General features: G+C 48.3%; 7 protein-coding genes across 7 annotated transcripts; 4 read left to right on the top strand and 3 right to left on the bottom strand.

The window, feature by feature from the left end:
• Positions 1-766: 766 nt before the first annotated feature.
• Positions 767-4,169, bottom strand: FMAN_15235 (putative LEU2-beta-isopropyl-malate dehydrogenase; the record flags this gene model as incomplete). The annotated part of the gene is made up of 4 exons (XM_041822410.1): positions 767-1,098; positions 1,150-1,256; positions 1,305-1,424; positions 1,474-4,169. The coding sequence occupies 4 exons, from the start codon at positions 4,167-4,169 to the stop codon at positions 767-769; spliced, it is 3,255 nt and encodes a 1,084-aa protein (XP_041688093.1).
• A 595-nt stretch (positions 4,170-4,764) lies between these two features.
• FMAN_15236 (uncharacterized protein) lies at positions 4,765-5,915 on the bottom strand (the record flags this gene model as incomplete). Its single annotated transcript, XM_041822409.1, has 3 exons — positions 4,765-5,315; positions 5,369-5,424; positions 5,482-5,915. The coding sequence occupies 3 exons, from the start codon at positions 5,913-5,915 to the stop codon at positions 4,765-4,767; spliced, it is 1,041 nt and encodes a 346-aa protein (XP_041688092.1).
• A 491-nt stretch (positions 5,916-6,406) lies between these two features.
• FMAN_15237 (uncharacterized protein) lies at positions 6,407-8,790 on the top strand (the record flags this gene model as incomplete). Its single annotated transcript, XM_041822408.1, has 3 exons — positions 6,407-7,017; positions 7,069-7,955; positions 8,006-8,790. 3 exons carry the CDS (start codon positions 6,407-6,409, stop codon positions 8,788-8,790), a joined length of 2,283 nt encoding a protein of 760 aa, XP_041688091.1.
• Positions 8,791-9,683: 893 nt separating this feature from the next.
• Positions 9,684-11,289, top strand: FMAN_15238 (uncharacterized protein; the record flags this gene model as incomplete). The annotated part of the gene is made up of 4 exons (XM_041822407.1): positions 9,684-10,026; positions 10,078-10,767; positions 10,818-11,071; positions 11,119-11,289. The coding sequence occupies 4 exons, from the start codon at positions 9,684-9,686 to the stop codon at positions 11,287-11,289; spliced, it is 1,458 nt and encodes a 485-aa protein (XP_041688090.1).
• A 154-nt stretch (positions 11,290-11,443) lies between these two features.
• Positions 11,444-13,265, bottom strand: FMAN_16208 (putative glycerone kinase isoform; the record flags this gene model as incomplete). Its single annotated transcript, XM_041822406.1, has 2 exons — positions 11,444-11,922; positions 11,972-13,265. The coding sequence occupies 2 exons, from the start codon at positions 13,263-13,265 to the stop codon at positions 11,444-11,446; spliced, it is 1,773 nt and encodes a 590-aa protein (XP_041688089.1).
• Positions 13,266-14,131: 866 nt separating this feature from the next.
• Positions 14,132-15,466, top strand: FMAN_15239 (uncharacterized protein; the record flags this gene model as incomplete). The annotated part of the gene is made up of 1 exon (XM_041822405.1): positions 14,132-15,466. The coding sequence occupies one exon, from the start codon at positions 14,132-14,134 to the stop codon at positions 15,464-15,466; it is 1,335 nt and encodes a 444-aa protein (XP_041688088.1).
• A 727-nt stretch (positions 15,467-16,193) lies between these two features.
• FMAN_16207 (putative general amino acid permease) lies at positions 16,194-18,037 on the top strand (the record flags this gene model as incomplete). The annotated part of the gene is made up of 5 exons (XM_041822404.1): positions 16,194-16,285; positions 16,339-16,486; positions 16,550-16,657; positions 16,724-17,478; positions 17,530-18,037. 5 exons carry the CDS (start codon positions 16,194-16,196, stop codon positions 18,035-18,037), a joined length of 1,611 nt encoding a protein of 536 aa, XP_041688087.1.
• Positions 18,038-18,428: the final 391 nt, after the last annotated feature.

Here is an 18,428-nt window from a genome sequence, read left to right as displayed (position 1 = left end):
ACGCGAGTCGGCCAGCGAAGACGGTCTGGAGTAACTTGCCACGAAACATCCTAATACAACTAGGAAGCATATGCCTCTATTTTGTCAATCCGCACTTCTCTCTAGATGATCTGGACATGAAACAAATCTCAAAACATAGTCGGGATAGGGATGGTGATTTCTTTCGATTCGAAATATTCCACGTCCCTGAGGCTAGTAACGCCGACTGTGCCCAGGATTACCGAGACGAACTAAAGGCTCGAGGTGACGTATTCGAGCAAGTTCAGGAGGCGGAACAAGCATACAAAACTGGGAGCATAAGGAAACATACGCTCAATACGCAGCTGAACGTGAGCCCGACGCCAAGCTTCGTGGCTTTGTATCATCACAAAAGGGCCCACTTGTTGCTTACCACGGTGTTGTATACGAGTACACGGATGCTACATGCAAGCATGAAGACGAAGAGCAATCATTCAATGTCGTTGAAATTGATCCAGCATTGATACCGAATGCCTATAGCCCTAGTGAACCGGAAAGAATAGGACCGTAGTCCCCCTTCAAAACGACACGCATGTTGGCCAAGAGAAAGTTCAAGAGTTTTACGGTATGAGGATCAAGGGGTTGGCAGTGGTTTATGGACCATAGGTCTTGGTTTGGGTGGGATCGAATCACGATTGTGACTTCCGAAGCTCAGTCCATAGAATGGACGTCATGGCAGTAAAATCAATTAAAGGTACATGAGAGAATACACCAATACCGTGAGAACGCCAAATACTGCATTTAATATCTACCATGATATATCTGAACTTTCTCTGCTCTTTACAGAACCAGTAACGTTGCCATGCCCAACTCTCTTTCCTCCCTTGACTTTAGGTGCCGTCAGATGTCGAAATACTCCTTTTCCAAGCTTGCTATATAACGGAAGAACACCACCAGACTCAACAAGAGCTTCCTCCACTTCTGACTGCATATAGTGAAAGATCACATCTGAGCCTTCGATTCGGATAGTCTTGGTATCTTTGTTGATAGTGATGATAGAGTCTTCCAGCGCGAGCTCGTAGAACCGTTGATCATGGATCTTTATGCTGAACAGTCCCATGTTAAGTTGATTTCTCTCATCTAGTCACATCAATCATCAATCTTCGTGGTTTCGCGTCAGGAACAACGTACAGATGAATGCGAAACCTTTCGCTATTACTGCCTCAACACCTGCTCCCTGTAGGGCTCTTACTGCATCTTCCCGCGAAGATCCACTGCCAAACCCATTCTCGGCAACACTTTGTCATATTAGCATCCGTCAAAGTATGGCGTCGCCAGAAGCTTACATAACAGCTGAACCATTCCTGGTCTTGTCCCTAAACTCAGGGCGGAAGTACTGGAAACAATGGCTTCCGAGATCAGCATTGTCAACTCCTGGCATGAACTCAGCAGGGATGATTGCATCACTGTTATTGTCAGTCAAGTCCATATGAAGTGGGATCTCGTTCAACTTACGTATCAACATTTTCACCAAAGCGCTGCACCTTTGATTTTATGACCCTCAGAGTAGTAGCTCCAACATCGTAATCGCCCTTGTTGAGGAGAACGGGGACAGAGTTGGATGATATCTCGGGTCTCGGTTCGGTAATCCTTAGCACTGGTTGGAGCCCATTGGATCTTCCTCCACTGACAAGTCTCTCAAGTTTTGCACAGTCCAGCTGATCAAGCAAGAACTTGGGATCCGTGACAACCATATCGAAGCTTGAGGCAGCCACAGCAGCTGCACAAGTGATGTTACCAAAGCTTCCCTTGCCCATTCGGTTCCTAAAGTTGCGGTTCTGTGAAGAGAGCCACACTTCTCCTTCCCCAGCCACATCAACATCGTTGATGCCAACGCAGTAGGAACAACCAGGCGCACCGATCTCAAAGCTAGCTTGCCTGTAAATGTCCAGCAGACCATGCTTATCAAGGTTCTTAATTATGATGAGGCTTCCTGGTGTGACGCGGCGTTTCCCGTGGCGAGATGGTCGCATACCTGCGTACAACCCAGCCTCAAGCACCAGAGCGCCGACGATTAGGTCCTCTTCAGTCGTAGTACAGGCACCAATGAAGCATCCATCAAGCATCATACCAGCCTTTTCATGTATCGGAACAACATCATCCGGATTTGGATGCAGCGCCATCGTGAGACGGACTTCTGACAGATCAATAGTTCTCACATCGACATATTGAGCGTCCGGGTCGGCCTGAAAGAAGAGACCACCTTCGCGATGCTCGGGGAGCTTTCGACGTGCGATCCATGCTGAGGTCTCTTCATCGGCTTCGAAACAAGTGCCCATGCCCCCAAATTCGGTTGTCATGTTGGCAATGGCGAATCGAGCATCCATGGATAGCTCCTTCAGACCAGGACCGCCATATTCTACAGCTCGCTGAAAGGCAATGGTGTTGCGCTTAAAGAGTCCGAGTATATGAAGAATCACATCCTTTCCACCGACACCAAAAGGCAGTTTCCCCACGAAGTTGATCCTGCAAACTTCAGGTACACGAAACCAGGTCTCACCAGTGACCATCGGCATGACAACGTCAGCTGCTCCAAAGCCAACAGCGAAAGAACCCATACTACCCGCTGAGCATGTATGCGAGTCACTTCCAACAACAATACGACCAGGCTGGGCACGCTCACGAGTAAAGTCAGTGTGCATGATACTCGTATTTGCAGGAAGGAAGTCAATGATCTTGGCCTCTCGTCTGAAGCGCTCAGCTTTAGCGATCAGACCTTTTTGTCGAGGTTGATGGTTTGTGCGTGGGTCAACAGTATGATCCACTGCAAGCCAGAGACGATCGTTGCGGAATGGACGAGGTCTTCCCATTTGGTCATAGGTCTTTTCCATGCCGCCCCAGAGAAGCTCGGATGTGAGCGTCCAATCGACCTTGACGCAGATCATGTCTCCTGTCTCGACGTATGTCCTACTCAGACCAATGCCAGCGTGCGTCAAGATCTTCTCAATGACTCCCATAGGCCGGGCATACGTGGCCTGCCTGGGTGATGAGGGTGGGGAAGTAGATACCGGGAGAGCTGGAGCGTCGGCCGAGTTCAGAGCCTCCAAATAGTAGTCAAAGTTGTGTAGGAGGGTCTCCATGAACTCTTGTGGTGATGCGGTCCCGCCCAAGTCAGACGTCCTCGTGTCAGATCCAACTTGTTCTATAGGATCAAGAGTTCGTCGGATAGCCTTTATCAATGCTGCGGCTTCAACCTTCAAACCCAGTGACAGCTCAAGCATAATCCCGACGGCTTGGACGATACTAAGTGGGCTCACTTCACCCTCTCTTGGTTTGAGGTTGAATGGCTCGAAGACACCAGGTGCCTTGCCTTTACCGTGAATAGTAGACACAGCCGCTGAAGCCAGAATATTTGGCGACTTGAGTATTCCACTAGCCTGATCTGACAGAATATCGCCAAACATGTTCTCGGTTAGGATGATTCCGTTCAGGCTTTGGGGATTTGATGATAGTATCATCGAGGCATTGTCAACCAGAACATGGTCCAGCTGAACCTGAGGGAACTCATGGTTGAAAACTTTAGTGACGACAGATCTCCACAATCGAGAAGTGGCCATGACATTGGCTTTGTCAACAGAGTGCACCGGTTTCGGGGGGTTGAATTGCATGGCATATGTACCAGCTAGCCTTGCTAACCTCTGAATGGCAAAACAAGAGTAGCTGGTGGTGTCATATGCTTCACCATCCTCTCCCGCTTCTTTTTTCTCTCCATAGTAAGCACCACCCGTCAAGTCCCGAAAGAAAGTGATATCAAGGCCCTCCACTGCCTCTGGCTTATAAGAGCTGAGTGGTACAAGCGACTCAGACGGAAACTTGACAGGTCTGATATTGGCGAATAGTCCGAGTTCTTGTCGAAGGGCCAGCAGTCCCATTTCTGGCTGTATGCCGTACCTGGGGTCACCGCAGGAGCACAAGACGGCAGCATCGGATTGGCGGCATGCTTCTAGAGTGGAGGTTGGCAGGGAGCTTTGGTGGCCAGCTGCTAACGCCACGCCTCCAAAATCGTGTCTGGATATTTGGAATGCGACATCTGGACGAATGTGTTCGATCACATGCAAGATTTGTTCAACGCATGATGCAAGTTGTGATCCGTGCGCATCTCCTGGTAGGAGTGCTATTCTAAATGATAATTGATCCTCGATGAGAGGCATGTTGATGGCTTAGAGTTGCTTGGTAGGACAAATCAGTCAACATCACAAGATTCGCAATTAAATAGCCCAAGGGACATATCAACGAGCAGAAGTAGCTTCCGATATCGGAATTTCAACCGAGGATACAGCATTCCAACACAAGCCGGCTCGTGGTGATGCTGACCTTCGCCATTCCCCTCAATTGATGGCAACTTGGCGGTCCGCCCTTACCCGGTCTTAGCGCCATTCCCCATGCTCCACCACAAAGGCCCCGGCTGACATCATGTGAGCTGGTTCTTTATGACTGGATATCGGTAGAAATGCTCTTTGCAGTGGCCAAGATGCGGGGCGATGTACATTTAGCAAACATGTAGCCTCTGTGTTAGCGAAGGGGAGTCTATAAGTCATCAGGGTTCGTGAAAGCCGAGCTAAATTGCCATCAGCAATAGGGTAGTTAGAGATGCACTGCTGTCCGACATTGTCATTATCCTGCGTCCTCGGCACAAATTTGGTCAGACGATAAAAGCTTGATTAACGAGTATAATTGATACTGTCTTTTTGATTAAATCGTTTTCCTCTAATGTATCCGTGACTAAAGTGTCCCCAACCCGACTGTCTAATCCTGCCACTGATGACCATTGGCCCCATTAGCCCTGCCCTCATATTGATACCTCTCCTCAGTCTCGTAGTATTTATTAAACCCAACACCCTCACAAACCTCGTCATACGACAGAACAACGGGGGGCTTTCCAACCGTCATGGAATCCTTGATGTTCTCCAGTGTCTCCCGTATACTCTTGAGCTTCGCAGCGACAAGCGTCCAAGGATAACAGACAATGCTGTAGCCAAGCTCAGCAAGGTCTTTTGCGGAGAGATTCTGGGTTTTGCCACCCTCAATGATGTTAGCGACTACTGGAAAGTCGAGATCCTTCCGAAGACGTTCCATTGACTCGCGATCAGGAAGAGCTTCCACAAAAACAGCATCAACTCCGATCTCGATGGCTTTGCGTGCCCTTGTGAGGGCCTCATCGTATCCGTGGATCAGACTGTCTGTGCGGGCGAGGATCCAAATGTCTAGGCCTTCATTCCTAGCGTCGACAGCGGCCTGCCAGCGAGCGTAAGCTTCGCTTCTGGACACCACGCTTTTGCCAGCAGTGTGGCCACAGCCTGTATACTTGAGGTTAGCTTGAGTTTCTTCTTGCCTGCGCGTCTTGACGTACGCTTTGGCCACGATTGGTCCTCGAGCATGATCCCAGCAGCTCCAGCCTGTGCAAATCTGTTCATCGAGTCAGTTGCCAACTATCTTCAACCCTTGCCTCAGATCATAACATACCCTTGGACCGTTCGGCGAACATTCATTGGGCTTCCATAACCAGTATCGCCATCTACCAGAATAGGGACATTGACCTCCCTAGAAACCTCTTGAATCTTATTGACAACCTCTCCAAAGGCAATATACCCAGTATCAGGGAGTCCAAAGGCAGATGCCATAGGGTACCCAGCCAGAAACACAACAGGGAACCCAGCCTCCTCGCATAAGCGGGAGCTCAAGGCATCGTAGCTGCACACATTGGCGAGAATCTTGGAGGGATCCTCATGCGCCTCTTGCACCATGGCCCTAAGCTTGGAAGCTTGCAGGGAGGGTCTTGACCCCCGACAGTTGGTGTAATCTACCGTCACTCCTTTTCCATTGGGCTTGATGGTGGGAAACTCGCTTGCCTCGAAGTGGAAAGGGTAGGGCTTGGTGTTGACGATGGACTTGGACATGTTGGCGACTTTACTTGCTCGTGAATTGTGAAGTTTAAGAATTTCGACTGGGAAATATTTTATTGCTCTGGTGTTCTTCCGGCTCTATTGATCAAACTATCATTCAAGCTTTATACACAATTTCCCCTCTCCTTTCGATGATGACTTCTGTGAGGAGGGCCGATGATCGGTGCCGACTCGGCAGCCTTCACCATTACTGTATGCAGTTGTAATATGTATTTAGGTCTGGCCAGTCCACATGGGCTATTGGGATCATAAGCCTGCACGTAAGCATTCATGCGTCGAGCAGCGTCGCGTCTCAAGGCGGCCAGCGAACTAACGGGTTCAGCCGGATGTACGCGGACCGACGCGGATACTACCGGCCCCGGAATGATCATCCCCTCGTCAGCCACCCCCCAACCCCAGACAATCAACAATCATCTTCCCCAACTCAATTCAGCAATTTGTTGCATATCTCCGCTTATGATTCTCACTCTAATCATTCATCCGCAATGGAGAGCCCGGATCATTCCAGCAGTACCCGACAGTTCAAGCGCAGCTACGTCGCATGCGTCTCGTGCCGAGCGCGCAAATCAAGATGCATCATTAAAGACAACCCTCCCTGCGCTAAATGTGCCAGGGAGCACCGCGAGTGTCGGTTTGATCGCCGGCCCAGGGCCCCGAAGCACCGCGATGCCCCAAAATGGACCCGTGGGAATGTGAATGCCGTGGACGCTGCGCCCGCCGATCAATCCGTTCAGGCAGCGAATCACTCCCCTTCGAGGGAGCTTGGCTTCATTTCGTCACCAAACAATACTAATCACCCACTATACAACCGAGTTCAGTCGACAATAGTTACTGGAACTAATGATGCCCTGGACTTCCTGTCAAGCGCTGCAGGACAGCACAGCATCGCGGGCTCAGCGCCATCTCAAGGGCATCCTTCAGCGAGCAACGTTCAGTCCGATAGCCCCAAGGTCGTATCTGGTGGATCTAATGGAGTTGGATTCACCATTACAGTTCTTTCAGAACCAGATGATGCTTGTCTAGACATGTGGGACAAATGCCGCTTCGTTCGCCAGGGTTGGTTCACGGCACAAGAGGCTGTCACCTACATCGACCTGTGAGTTCACTGCCATGTCTGTACCCTTGATCCTCGCACTAACTACAATAGCTTCTTTGAGAAGCTTGCCCCACTGTCTCCTGTCGTCCTTGACCAATTTCGAAGTCATGCATCTCATGAGCACCTCGTTTACAGGGAAGCCATGCTATGTTGCACCCTACTCATGATCTCGTCCCGGTTCTTCACACTGCCGGGTGCAGGCGGTACATCTAGAAGCCACTATGTCCATCAGCGTCTCTGGAGTCACTGTGAAGTCCTTATACGACGCATCGTGCTGGGCCAGGAGAAAACGTCCACCTCCCAGACAAGAACCATCGGCACAATAGAGAGTCTGATTCTGATATCCGATTGGCACCCTCGTGCTTTACATCTCCCTCCCGAGACGGATGGCTGGGATGGCCTACTAGTGACGCCTGGGTACGACCGAGTCAACCGCAAGCATATCAACAACGAAGTTCCGCTTATTCGCTGGCGAGAAGATGTCTTTGAACCAGCCAAGCGGGCGAATAGAATGTCCTGGATGCTCCTCGGTATGGCTAACAATCTCGGCTATGAACTTGGGATACTCTCAGGGCAGACAGGCCATCCGGTGCATGGTGAAATACCTCGCAGCCGTCGAGCTCAGAAGCTCCTCTACAACTATCTGACCCAGACTGCGACTAGACTTGGCTACCCTTCTGTGTTTCCAGAAAGTATTTCTGTGGTTGCATCTCGTCTATCCATGCAAGAAACAGATGAACCGATTGACCAGTCCTGGATGTCTTATATGGACCTGAGTTTAGAGCTTACCCAATTGTCGCGTACAGCATCGTCAATGTTCTTTCACTCAGCAGCCCATCTCCAAACACAAGTGCTCGGAGACCACTATGTAGATCTCCTTGAACACTTTTCCCTATCTCTGTTAAAGTGGCAGGACAAATTTAACAGCATGAGCCAAGGTAATAAATCTCTGGCGTTCGATCAATTGCTCTGCTAACGTAGTCACAAGACATCGCTTCACCGCTCAAAGACACCCTGTTGGTCGAATTCCATCATACGAAAGCCTGTACAGGTGCCATCTCCATCCAAGCTGTAGTAGCCCGAGCTTCCTCGGCTGGCTTCACAGCCTCCACCGCCAACTCCGATGAAGCATTATCAGCATTCATAACCCCTAAAGATGCCAAGTTCCTCCAAGAGGTTGTCTCTGACACTAAAAAGGTTCTTCGTATCGCAACAATGAGTGGTTTCAGAGACCATCTTCCTTTTGCACCGGCACGTGTCAAGATTAGCGTCATTAGTTCATCTGTGTTTCTTCTCAAGGCTCTCAGCGTTGGCTCCACCCATACGGATGTGAACGACGCTTTGTACACTTTAGATCAATGCACATCAACACTCAAGCAGTGTCCTGCGGATGACATGGACTTTGCGTTGAGATATGCGGATCTCATCGAGAAACATACTGCACAGTTTCGAGCCCATCTTACACAGTCTAGAGGTCTAGGATCTGGTAATCACAGTGGGCGGGCTTCAATCCCGAGGAATGCGAGTGAAGTAGAAACTGGCATGGATGGTACAAACTCGTTTTTGTCTGGTCTGGATTCTCAACAACTTGGAGATGATGGGTCAATGATGAACTATGATGTGGGGGATACGTGGGTCTCTCTTCCGTTTGACTCAAGCATAGCTCCTTTTGGTGAAGGGAGTGATCAAGTTGCTCTAGGATTGGATGTTGACGCCTTAAACTTCTTGTGGAGTTTGCCCGAGCTTGTGCAGGGCGAGACTGGTTTTGCTTAGCCTCAATATTCAGACATGAACATCTCCAGAGCGAGTAGTGTGTTTTAACTATCTTAGTGCACTAGAGCAGAACTAGCTTGGGGAGGAAAGAAAACACAAGACCTCGATCCTAAATGATAAAAAGACTTGAGGTAATATAGCCTAAGTTTAGAATGACTTTTGCTAAGTTTATTTTAACACCCTACAGTAAGGTTTGCTGTTTTCTTGCCCCCCAAGGGCTGTTTATTGATTGAACCACTCAGTAGGTTTGCTGCAACATTTAGTGATCTCACATTGAGTCTGGCTCACCATGCATAAGTCTCCACCGACGTTCTAGATCATAAGTCCCCGGTTACCACGGCGGTCCGGAGGCATCCGCCTGTATCCGATATAGAGGGGCGGCAAACTGTGGCTGGCCAAGACCGCCGAATGGAAAAGATCAACCGATGTTGCAATTCGCGAATGCTTTTTTAATCATTTGTTTTGACGATAGTGCGTATGATGCCGCGACTATGAAGCTGCAGTTGGTATTTACTGTCAAAGAGTAGACTTTCTCAAGATGGCATCTAGGTCTGGGCATCTGAAATTTCTGTGTAGGCCAACGCGAGCAGTAGTGGTGACCTGATTTTCAAAGATCCCCAGTCAGACTAGCCAGTAAAGTGTGTGCAGTGGCCAAGTAGCTGCTACGACGCTAAGGCTGAACCTTGTTCACAGAGCTGCCATCCCAACCAAAACAATAGTGCCATCGTAACGCGGGGTAATCTGGGGTAACTAGGGCACTGGTAATCCAAGCAAGACAACTCGCCGCCACGATCCAGGAGAAGATCGAGTATCTATATTAATGGCAGCCCATTCGCCGTTTCCAGCGAAAATTATCAAACACCACGGTTCAATCTTCTCTACCTCTTTGCAACATGTCCAATGCCCAAGACAAGAATCACGCTGAAGCCCTTGATGTTGAAGAAAAGGGACATTCTGATCACCTCGAGAAGCATGAAACCCACATCTTCTCGGCGGTTGACGAGACCGGTACACACAAAAAGATCGATCCAGCTGAGATCAAGCTTGTGAAGAAGCTGGATTGGATCATTCTTCCGATTCTGTGGATCATGTACTGGTTCAATTACCTTGATCGCAACGCTATCACCGTTGCTCGCCTGGATGGCTTAGAGAAGGAGCTCAATTTGACTTCTACAGAGTATCAGACATGCGTCTCGATCTTATTTGTCGGATATATTCTTGGCCAAATCCCGTCAAGTAAGTAGAGTGCTATTCGTCAGCTGCTGCTTCAACTGATAGACCACTTAGACATGCTCATGACTCGAATCCGACCTTCCCTCTACATGTCTGGTGCCATGGCTCTCTGGGCCGTCGTGAGCACTCTCACTGCAATCTGCCATGATTTCAAAGGCCTTGTCCTCACGCGATTCTTTCTCGGCGTTACCGAAGCCCCTTTTTATCCCGGCGCGCTTTACGTCCTCTCGATCTTCTATACCAAGAAAGAGATAGCAACTCGTATCTCTATCTTGTTCACAGCCAACATCTGCGGAACTGCATTTGCAGGACTCATTGCGATTGGCGTCTTTGAAATGAGCGGTGTTGCAGGTCTCGCCGGATGGAGATGGCTCTTCATACTTCAGGGAATCATCACCTTTGTTATCTCCCTCGCTTCAGCATTTGTTCTGCCTGATGAGCCCAGCAACACGCGTTGGCTCATGGAGGAAGAGAGGGTCCTGGCCCATGAGCGCATCGCTGCCGATACTGTACAGATCCGAAACAATACGACGACCTTTGCTGGACTTGTCGATGCCTGCAAGGATCCTCGACTTTGGGTCCTCGTCTTCATGCAGCACTTTCACATGGCTGCTAGCAACTTTAAGAACTTCTTTCCTACCATCGTGGGAACACTCGGCTTCGACCGCAACACTACGCTGGCTCTGACCTGTCCCCCATATATCGTGTCTGGTATTGTCTGTATTGCATGGGCCACAAATTCTGGTACGTTTCCCGCAACGAATCGACTCGAGCACCACCTGACAGCAAAACAGGTCGTATGAACGAAAGAACCTGGCACATCACCATTGCGAAAGTGATGGCTGTTTTTGGCTTCATACTAGCTTGCACGGTTCACAACACTGGCGCTCGCTATTTCGCAATGTGTGTCTTTGCCAGTGGCGTCTATGCCTGTAACAGCGTTATCCTCGGTTGGGTCGCGAGCACATGCGGTCAGACCAGAGAGAAAAAGGCTATTTCTCTCGCTCTAGCAAACACCGTTGCCACACTTGGTCCCATCTACACCCCAGTAGGTTTATCAATCTTTGATGTTTGATTACGACTGACATCATCTAGTATCTTTGGCCGAGTTCAGATGAGCCCATGTACCCTGTCGCCATGTCCAGCAGTGCCGCCTTTTCTGCTGCCTCGGCTGTCCTGGCTTGGGTGCTTAGATGGATGCTCATCCGTGAGAATCGCAAGATTCGGGCTTCAAACAATGAAGAGAGGCTCTTCTACGCATACTAGATTTGGCAACTAACTTCAGTGGCTCTAAGAAGCATTTAGATAGTCTATGTAGTTAAACCCGTATCTTAACTTAGCGGTGTTTGTTAAGCTAAAGTTGAAATAATTATAAGAAATATTGAAGTTTAAAAGTAAAGATTTATATAAGTAAACTAAACTAATTGATATCTAAGCCTGCAAGCCCAGCAAGAAATTCACTCAAACCCCAAGCCCCAGGATCCGGCACCTGCTGGAACCCAGAACCACCAATGTATACACTCCGTCCCAGGCTAGCTTTCATACCTACAGTTGTTTCTGCCCCATGCTTCGCAGCCTCTGCTGCTCGGACCAAGCTGTTAGTTTTGACGAGCTCTTGAATAAATGGCTCCAGAGCATCAATGACAGTACGGTCGCCAATACGCGCTGGTGTATATCTAGCTAAAACACTGCTACTCTGCTCAAGCATGAAGGCCCAAGCCTCAGGTGTTGCTGGTCCTGGCCCTCTGCTCTGAAAGGCGTGCAGAAGGGCGTTGAGGAATATTGAATAGAGAGCTCCGGAAGTTCCATCCATAGAAGTCTCGATTATTGGTAAAATAGTAGTCAAGTCTGACACGGCGCTCCCAACAAGAGGCTGGTCCAGAACGCGGTGCAAAACAGCTACAAAAACAATCAGTACCAGGACCCATGTAAAGAGAGAACAATTCACCTTCAGCACCTCTCTTGAGACCTATTCCACAATCACCGTCGCCGACAATAGTGTCGTAACGAGTGATCTCTGGCTCCGCTTTAATAAGCCTCCTTAATCCGCTGGCAAGGGCGTTTGTAGCCTTGGCGGCGTCATATGTCCCCACGTCATCAGCGTTCTCGATCTGTGACCTCTTTCTGATTTTGGACTCATCTTCGCCAGTCTCATAATTGTTAAGAACCGTTGCATCAGCTGCACACCACGATTCGGGCTTAATCAGAGCACTCCAACCAACTGCCTCAGCTGGTGCTTCGAGTAGCTCCAATAGATGATGGTTGTTCATGGTGTCAAGGTTTAGCAACGTGATTGAGAAACCCATGCCATTGAGACTCGTCATATACGTGCCAGAAAGGACGCGAATTGGTCGGATGCTATAGCTAGACGCCAATTGTCTGCCCACAAGAGCGGTGATGGCGCCAAGTTCAAGGACACTCACACCACCCAGGTTGTTGACCATCAGTACCACCGGGGCGTTCACCTGGAGAAATGCTCGATCTTTGTCGTCAGTGTCAAGTAGCTGTTCCAGCATCTTTTTGACTAGTTCTGCAGCATCAGCTTTCTCAAAATTCGATCCCGTTTCGTTGTGAATTCCCATTCCAAGTTCAGCCTCCCCCTTATTGAGCTCGATGCGGTTGCGTGAAGTATCGGATCGTCCGGGGACGTGAACGTGAGCAAGACTGACTCCAATGCTAGCAATATTCGCTGCTGCCAACCTAGCTGTAGACGCCACGTCTTGAAGGCTTCTTCCCTGGGCAGCAAGAGCGCAGGCGATCTTCTGAACGAGAACTGTTCCTGCTATTCCTCGACGGCCAACTTTGCGTCCTTTAGATCGGCTGACACCGACATCGTCTCCGACGACTACCATGTCGACCTCAATGTCCATAGTGCGGGCCTTTTCTATAGCAACACCAAAGTTGAGCACGTCTCCTGTGTAGTTCATAACGATAGCTAGAACTCCCTTCGATGTTTTGCTGCACTTGATGATGCCATTAAGGATCTGATCAGTCGCTGGTGACGCAAAGATGGTGCCAGCCACCGAAGCCGTTAAGAAGCCTTGGCCAACAAGGCCAGAAAATGCAGGTTCATGGCCCGAGCCGCCGCCTGAAATAACGGCGACTTGATCTACATTGATTTCCCGTCGATACACAATCTTGTTGACGTGGTCGACCTCAAGTGATGGGTTGATCAGAGCCCAAGACTCAAGTGCATAATCAACCAATTGCGAAGGGTTGTTGAAGAAATGCTGGTCAGACATGATAATGGTTTTGGTATGAAGACAAAGATCAGTAATAATTATCCAAGCCAGTAAAACCAAATCAGCCTGCTATGCACGTATCTCCTATAATACTTAACTATAAACATCGTTCCTGCCTAACAGCTTTACTTACCCCATATTGCGGTAAACTATCTACGCACGCGACCCCATCTTCAACGGAAAAGGGATAAGCTTTCCAAGGGGAAATGTGCTTCGATATATACCGCGGAGAAACTGATGCCGTGAAAGAGACGCCTCAGAACAAGTGTTGCCGCTTTCCATTATCTCGTTCCTGATTCTATTAGTAACAATTACTAAAAGCCACCCGACTCTATCTCCGCATCGTCCATCACGTTGCCCAAAAATATTACAAGGTCTCCAAATATGGAATACATTCATTGATTTGCCTCACGTCTTGGTCTGTTTTCAAGACATTTTTGGGCTAAGCAAAAAGTCACAAACTTAATTCCCTATCAAGGATAACTACACTGACTCAGATACTGAGCTTTTTTCCGACTCATTGCCTCCGCAGAGCAGTGGGTGACCGGCACAAACCTGGACGCTACGTGCAGCGGCAAATGACAACGTTTCCCGCGGCGCCGAGTTTCCCGCGGCATCTCGCCGCACAACACTTCGCACCGCTATGGTTGGCAAAGACTTCTCCGATATTGCCATCTCCATACTGAAATTTGCTCAGTGGGGCGAAGAATTTCTATACGAAGATATTGATTTTTATTGCTTGTGCAGATTGACTTCCGCAGCTTATATACACCTTCTACACCCGTGCTCTTATCTTAGAACATCAACCAACACCAACCCATCACTCTACACCAATTGCATCCCACCCGCTCAACCCTCTCTTCACCATGGCATCATCAAACACAGAGTTCTGGTCCAAGGCGGACAGTTATGTTATGACCACGGGAGTTCCATTTTCTCCCGTAGTCATTTCCAAAGCCCTGGGAACCCGCCTCTACACTGCAGATGGCAAGCAGATTCTCGACTTTACCTCGGGACAGATGAGCTCTCTCCTGGGTCATTCCCATCCAGAGATTGTTGAGGTAGTCAAGCACTATGTCTCCGAGCTCGACCATCTCCTCAGCAACATGATCACACAGCCCGTGGTCAACCTAGCCGAGAGACTGGCCAAGTTCCTACCTAGCCCCCTGCAGAAGTCATTCTTCCTCAACACTGGCTCTGAGTCAACCGAGGCTGCTATCAAGATTGCCAAGTGCTATACTGGCAAGTTCGAGATTGTTGCCTTCTCTGCTAGTTACCACGGCTTGACCCAGGGTGCTGGCTCTGCTACGTACTCTGCAGGTCGCAAACGCGGCGGCCCTTCCATGCCAGGATCACTGGCCTTCCCTGCTCCATACGGCTACCGCTCTCCCTTCCGAAAGCCTGATGGCTCATGGGACTGGGAGACTGAGCTAGACTTTGGTTGGTCTCTGATTGACCGTCAGAGCGTCGGCTCTCTTGCAGCCTTCATTATGGAGCCCATCCTCTCTACTGGCGGTATCCTTGATCTTCCCAAGGGCTACTTGAAGCGTATGCAAGATGAGTGCAGAAAGCGCGGCATGCTGATCATCATGGATGAGGCCCAGACCGGAGTTGGTCGAACCGGCAAGATGTTTGCTTTCGAGCACGAGGAAGGTGTTGTGCCTGACATCCTGGCGTTATCCAAGACGCTAGGCTGCGGTCTTCCCCTGGCCTCCGTCAGCACTACAGCTGAGATCGAGCGCGGCTGCAAGGAGGCTGGCTTCCTTTGGCTCACCACCCATCTCAACGATCCTCTAACAGCCGCTGTTGGTGACAAGGTTCTCGAAATTGTCGAACGCGATAACATTTGCCAAAAGACCAATGAGCGAGGCCAGCAACTTCGCGCTGGTCTTGAGAAGCTGCAGCAGAAGTATTGGTGCATTGGAGATCTCCGAGGCCGCGGGCTCTTGCAGGGTATCGAAATCATCGCTGACCCCAAGACCAAGGCTCCAGGTGCGGATTTGGGCCAAGTTATCTCTGACAAGGCGATGGAGCTGGGTCTGTCATGTAATGTTGTCAACTTGCCTGGTATGGGAGGTGTTTTCCGTCTGGCCCCTGCAGTCACTGTCACAGCTGAGGAGATTGAAAAAGGCTTGGATATTCTGGACAAGTCCTTTGGGATTGTGTTGGAGTCGCGCGGTCAGATGACAGCGGCTGCCTGATGACCTAGACGAAGGAAATAAACAACTAATGTCAACAATACATGATTAGATATCCATTTCGCTTTTTTAATACTTCAACAATTTCCATCGTTTATTAGTGGCAGAGTCGCTTATTGAGTCATAGACTTGTAGTTTGTTTATCCCTTAACGTAAGGATTGTGTAAAAATAATAATAGGCAAGAGAATCCTAAGAACAAAGTAAGCTAATAATAATAATATTTTAGACATTTAATATCTCATACACGACATACTTCACCGCAATTGCATCTAAATCTGTTTATCCCTGTAATCGATTGCATGACTTCAATTTTACTTGCACGCTCATCTTACAAATCATTCACTCGGCACCGTGAAAGCTCAGCATATCGCTCCAGTCTTCGGTAATCACTCTGTCTAACGGCTAGTCGGAGCCCCAGCCGAGATAAGCTGTGCCTTCAAGTGAGGTGGCGTGTTCTAGACCATAACACTTGCCTTTACCCCGGAACTATGATAACGAGAATGCGGGGATATTTAGTTTTCCGCGGAAAGTTTATTATCGTCCCTATCTTGTGATAGACGATTGTACCAGGTATACCAACTCCTGCACGTATTGTCGCCGGTAGCCTATCTTCCCAGGGTTACTGTGACAAGCTACAGTGAATTATGTATTTAAAGTGGCAATATCGCCAGATTCTTAAGCTACATGCCACCACTCAAACCAAGAAAGAAACACCTCAATATCTCTATTATGGATAAATCAACGGAAAAGGTGGAGTCCTTCCAGTCCCAACCAGCCCTTGAACATGGTACCTCCACAGAGTACCATGAGCTGGAAAGAAAGTATGGCTCATCTCGTCCCAAGTGATGTTTGAGACTCTTATTGACCGATACAGACTCGAAAGTAGACATGTTCAGTTCATTGCCCTCGGCGGTGCCATCGGTACCGGTCTCTTCCTCGGAATTGGCCGTGCCTTGACTCAGGCTGGCCCGCTTAGTCTTCTGCTGGGATATACTATCTCAGGTGCAGCCATTTTCTGCATGGTATGTCAGCAGTTGTGTATATTCATTTAATATCATTGACTGACGTCTGTTGCTTTCCTACAGATGCAAAGCTTGGGTGAAATGTGCACCTGGCTTCCCCTACCAGGAGCAATCCCTCAGTTTGCAGACCGTTGGGTAGACCCTGCCCTGGGGTTTGCCATTGGTTGGAATGTAAGTTCATTTCCTCACTAATTTATCCTTTCCTTGTGCTTGGGCTAAGGCTTAGTTAACTCACAGAGTTGGTATTACTGCGTCATAACTCTATGCGCCGAGATTGCCGCCGTCTCGGTCGTCATACAGTATTGGGAGGGGGCCCAAGGTGTCAACGTTGCAGTCTGGATCACGATCCTTATCATCTTGGTGGCCTCCATCAACCTTTTTGCCGTTTCAGTCTATGGAGAAGTCGAATTCTACTTTGCAGGAATCAAGGTCATCGCGATCGTTGGTCTTATCTTGCTAGCTTTCCTTCTCGATGTCGGTGCAACTGGGCAAGGCCGTCTTGGATTCCGCTACTGGAAGAATCCGGGAGCTATGAAAGAGTACGTTGCGACCGGTGACCTGGGGCGGTTCCTCGGCTTCTTTTCGACACTCGTAAATGCTGCATTCTCTTTTGGTGGTATTGAAACCGTTGCTGTGGCTGGAGGCGAGGCCAAAAACCCACGAAGAAACATCCCTAAGGCTGTTCGCCGAGTCTTTTGGAGAATCTTATTTTTCTATGTTCTTGGTGCTCTAGCCGTTGGTGTGCTGGTCCCATCGAACGATAAGCAGCTACTCAGTGCTCAGGCAAATGGGTCCAAAGGTGCTGCAGCATCACCCTGGGTTATTGCCATTACTCATGCCAGGATCAAGGTCCTGCCATCTATCATCAACGCGGTTATCTTGAGTTCTGCCAGCTCCGCTGCAAATGCCATGACCTTTAACGGAAGTCGATATCTCTTTGCTTTATCCAAGAACGGACAGGCCCCCAAGATCTTCCAGAAATGCAATAAAAAGTAAGTTAACCTCTGCTATTAAACTTTAGGTATATACTAATTATCTACTAGTGGTACGCCATGGGTAGCAGTCTTACTAGTTACGGCCATCTCCTTGCTTTCGTATCTCTCATGCTCTGCTAGCAGCAGCATAGCCTTTACGTGGTTTCAAAACCTAGCTACATTGTCATCGCTCTTCACCTGGTTCGCTATCTGCCTTATTTATGTCAGATTTAACAGTGCCCTAAAGGCCCAAGGCATAGACAGATCATCACTTGTTTTCAAGGCACCCTTCCAACCCTACCTGGCCTATTTCTCAATGTTTTATTTTGGCGTTATTATTATTTTTAATGGCTTTTGGACCTTCACTCCGTGGAATGCCAGCAGCTTCGTCACTTCCTATATCGGTATCCTGCTTATAGCCATTCTCTTTTTCTTTTGGAAGTTCTTTAAGAAAACGAAATCCGTTCAACCCGCTGAGGCTGATCTGCATCGCGATAAGGCTGCGATTGATGCCGTTATCTGGGAAGACAGGAAGCCAACAACGATCTGGGGGAAGATTTGGGATTGGTTGTGCTAATACCTTTAGTTTAAAAGAATAACACTATTATTTAGCCTTGTTATTATTGCTTATAAATAAATTACAACCTAAAAACTTCTATACCTTTTTAGTATTGCTTTTTACTTTTATAAGTAATTCTATAATTATTATTATATTTAAATTCTATAGGTTAGTTCTTTAAATACTTTTAGTATATATATATTACTTTTACTTAATACTATTAGCTAACCTTTATTATTATTTTTATTAAATTTAATTAATATAAGTATAGATTTAAATAAATTAAATTTAGCCTTATTAATATTATAGGCTAAGTAAGAAGTTATATTAAAGTAAGCCCCTTTAATATATAAACATATTTTTATTAAAGCCTTATAATAATTTAATAATAGTTTTTTTTTTTTTTTTT

Source organism: Fusarium mangiferae, assembly GCF_900044065.1.
Source record: "Fusarium mangiferae strain MRC7560 genome assembly, contig: FMAN_scaffold014, whole genome shotgun sequence".
NCBI lineage: Eukaryota > Fungi > Ascomycota > Sordariomycetes > Hypocreales > Nectriaceae > Fusarium > Fusarium mangiferae.
The sequence above is the reverse complement of the archived record's forward strand: the minus strand, read 5'-3'. Positions and strand labels throughout refer to the sequence as shown.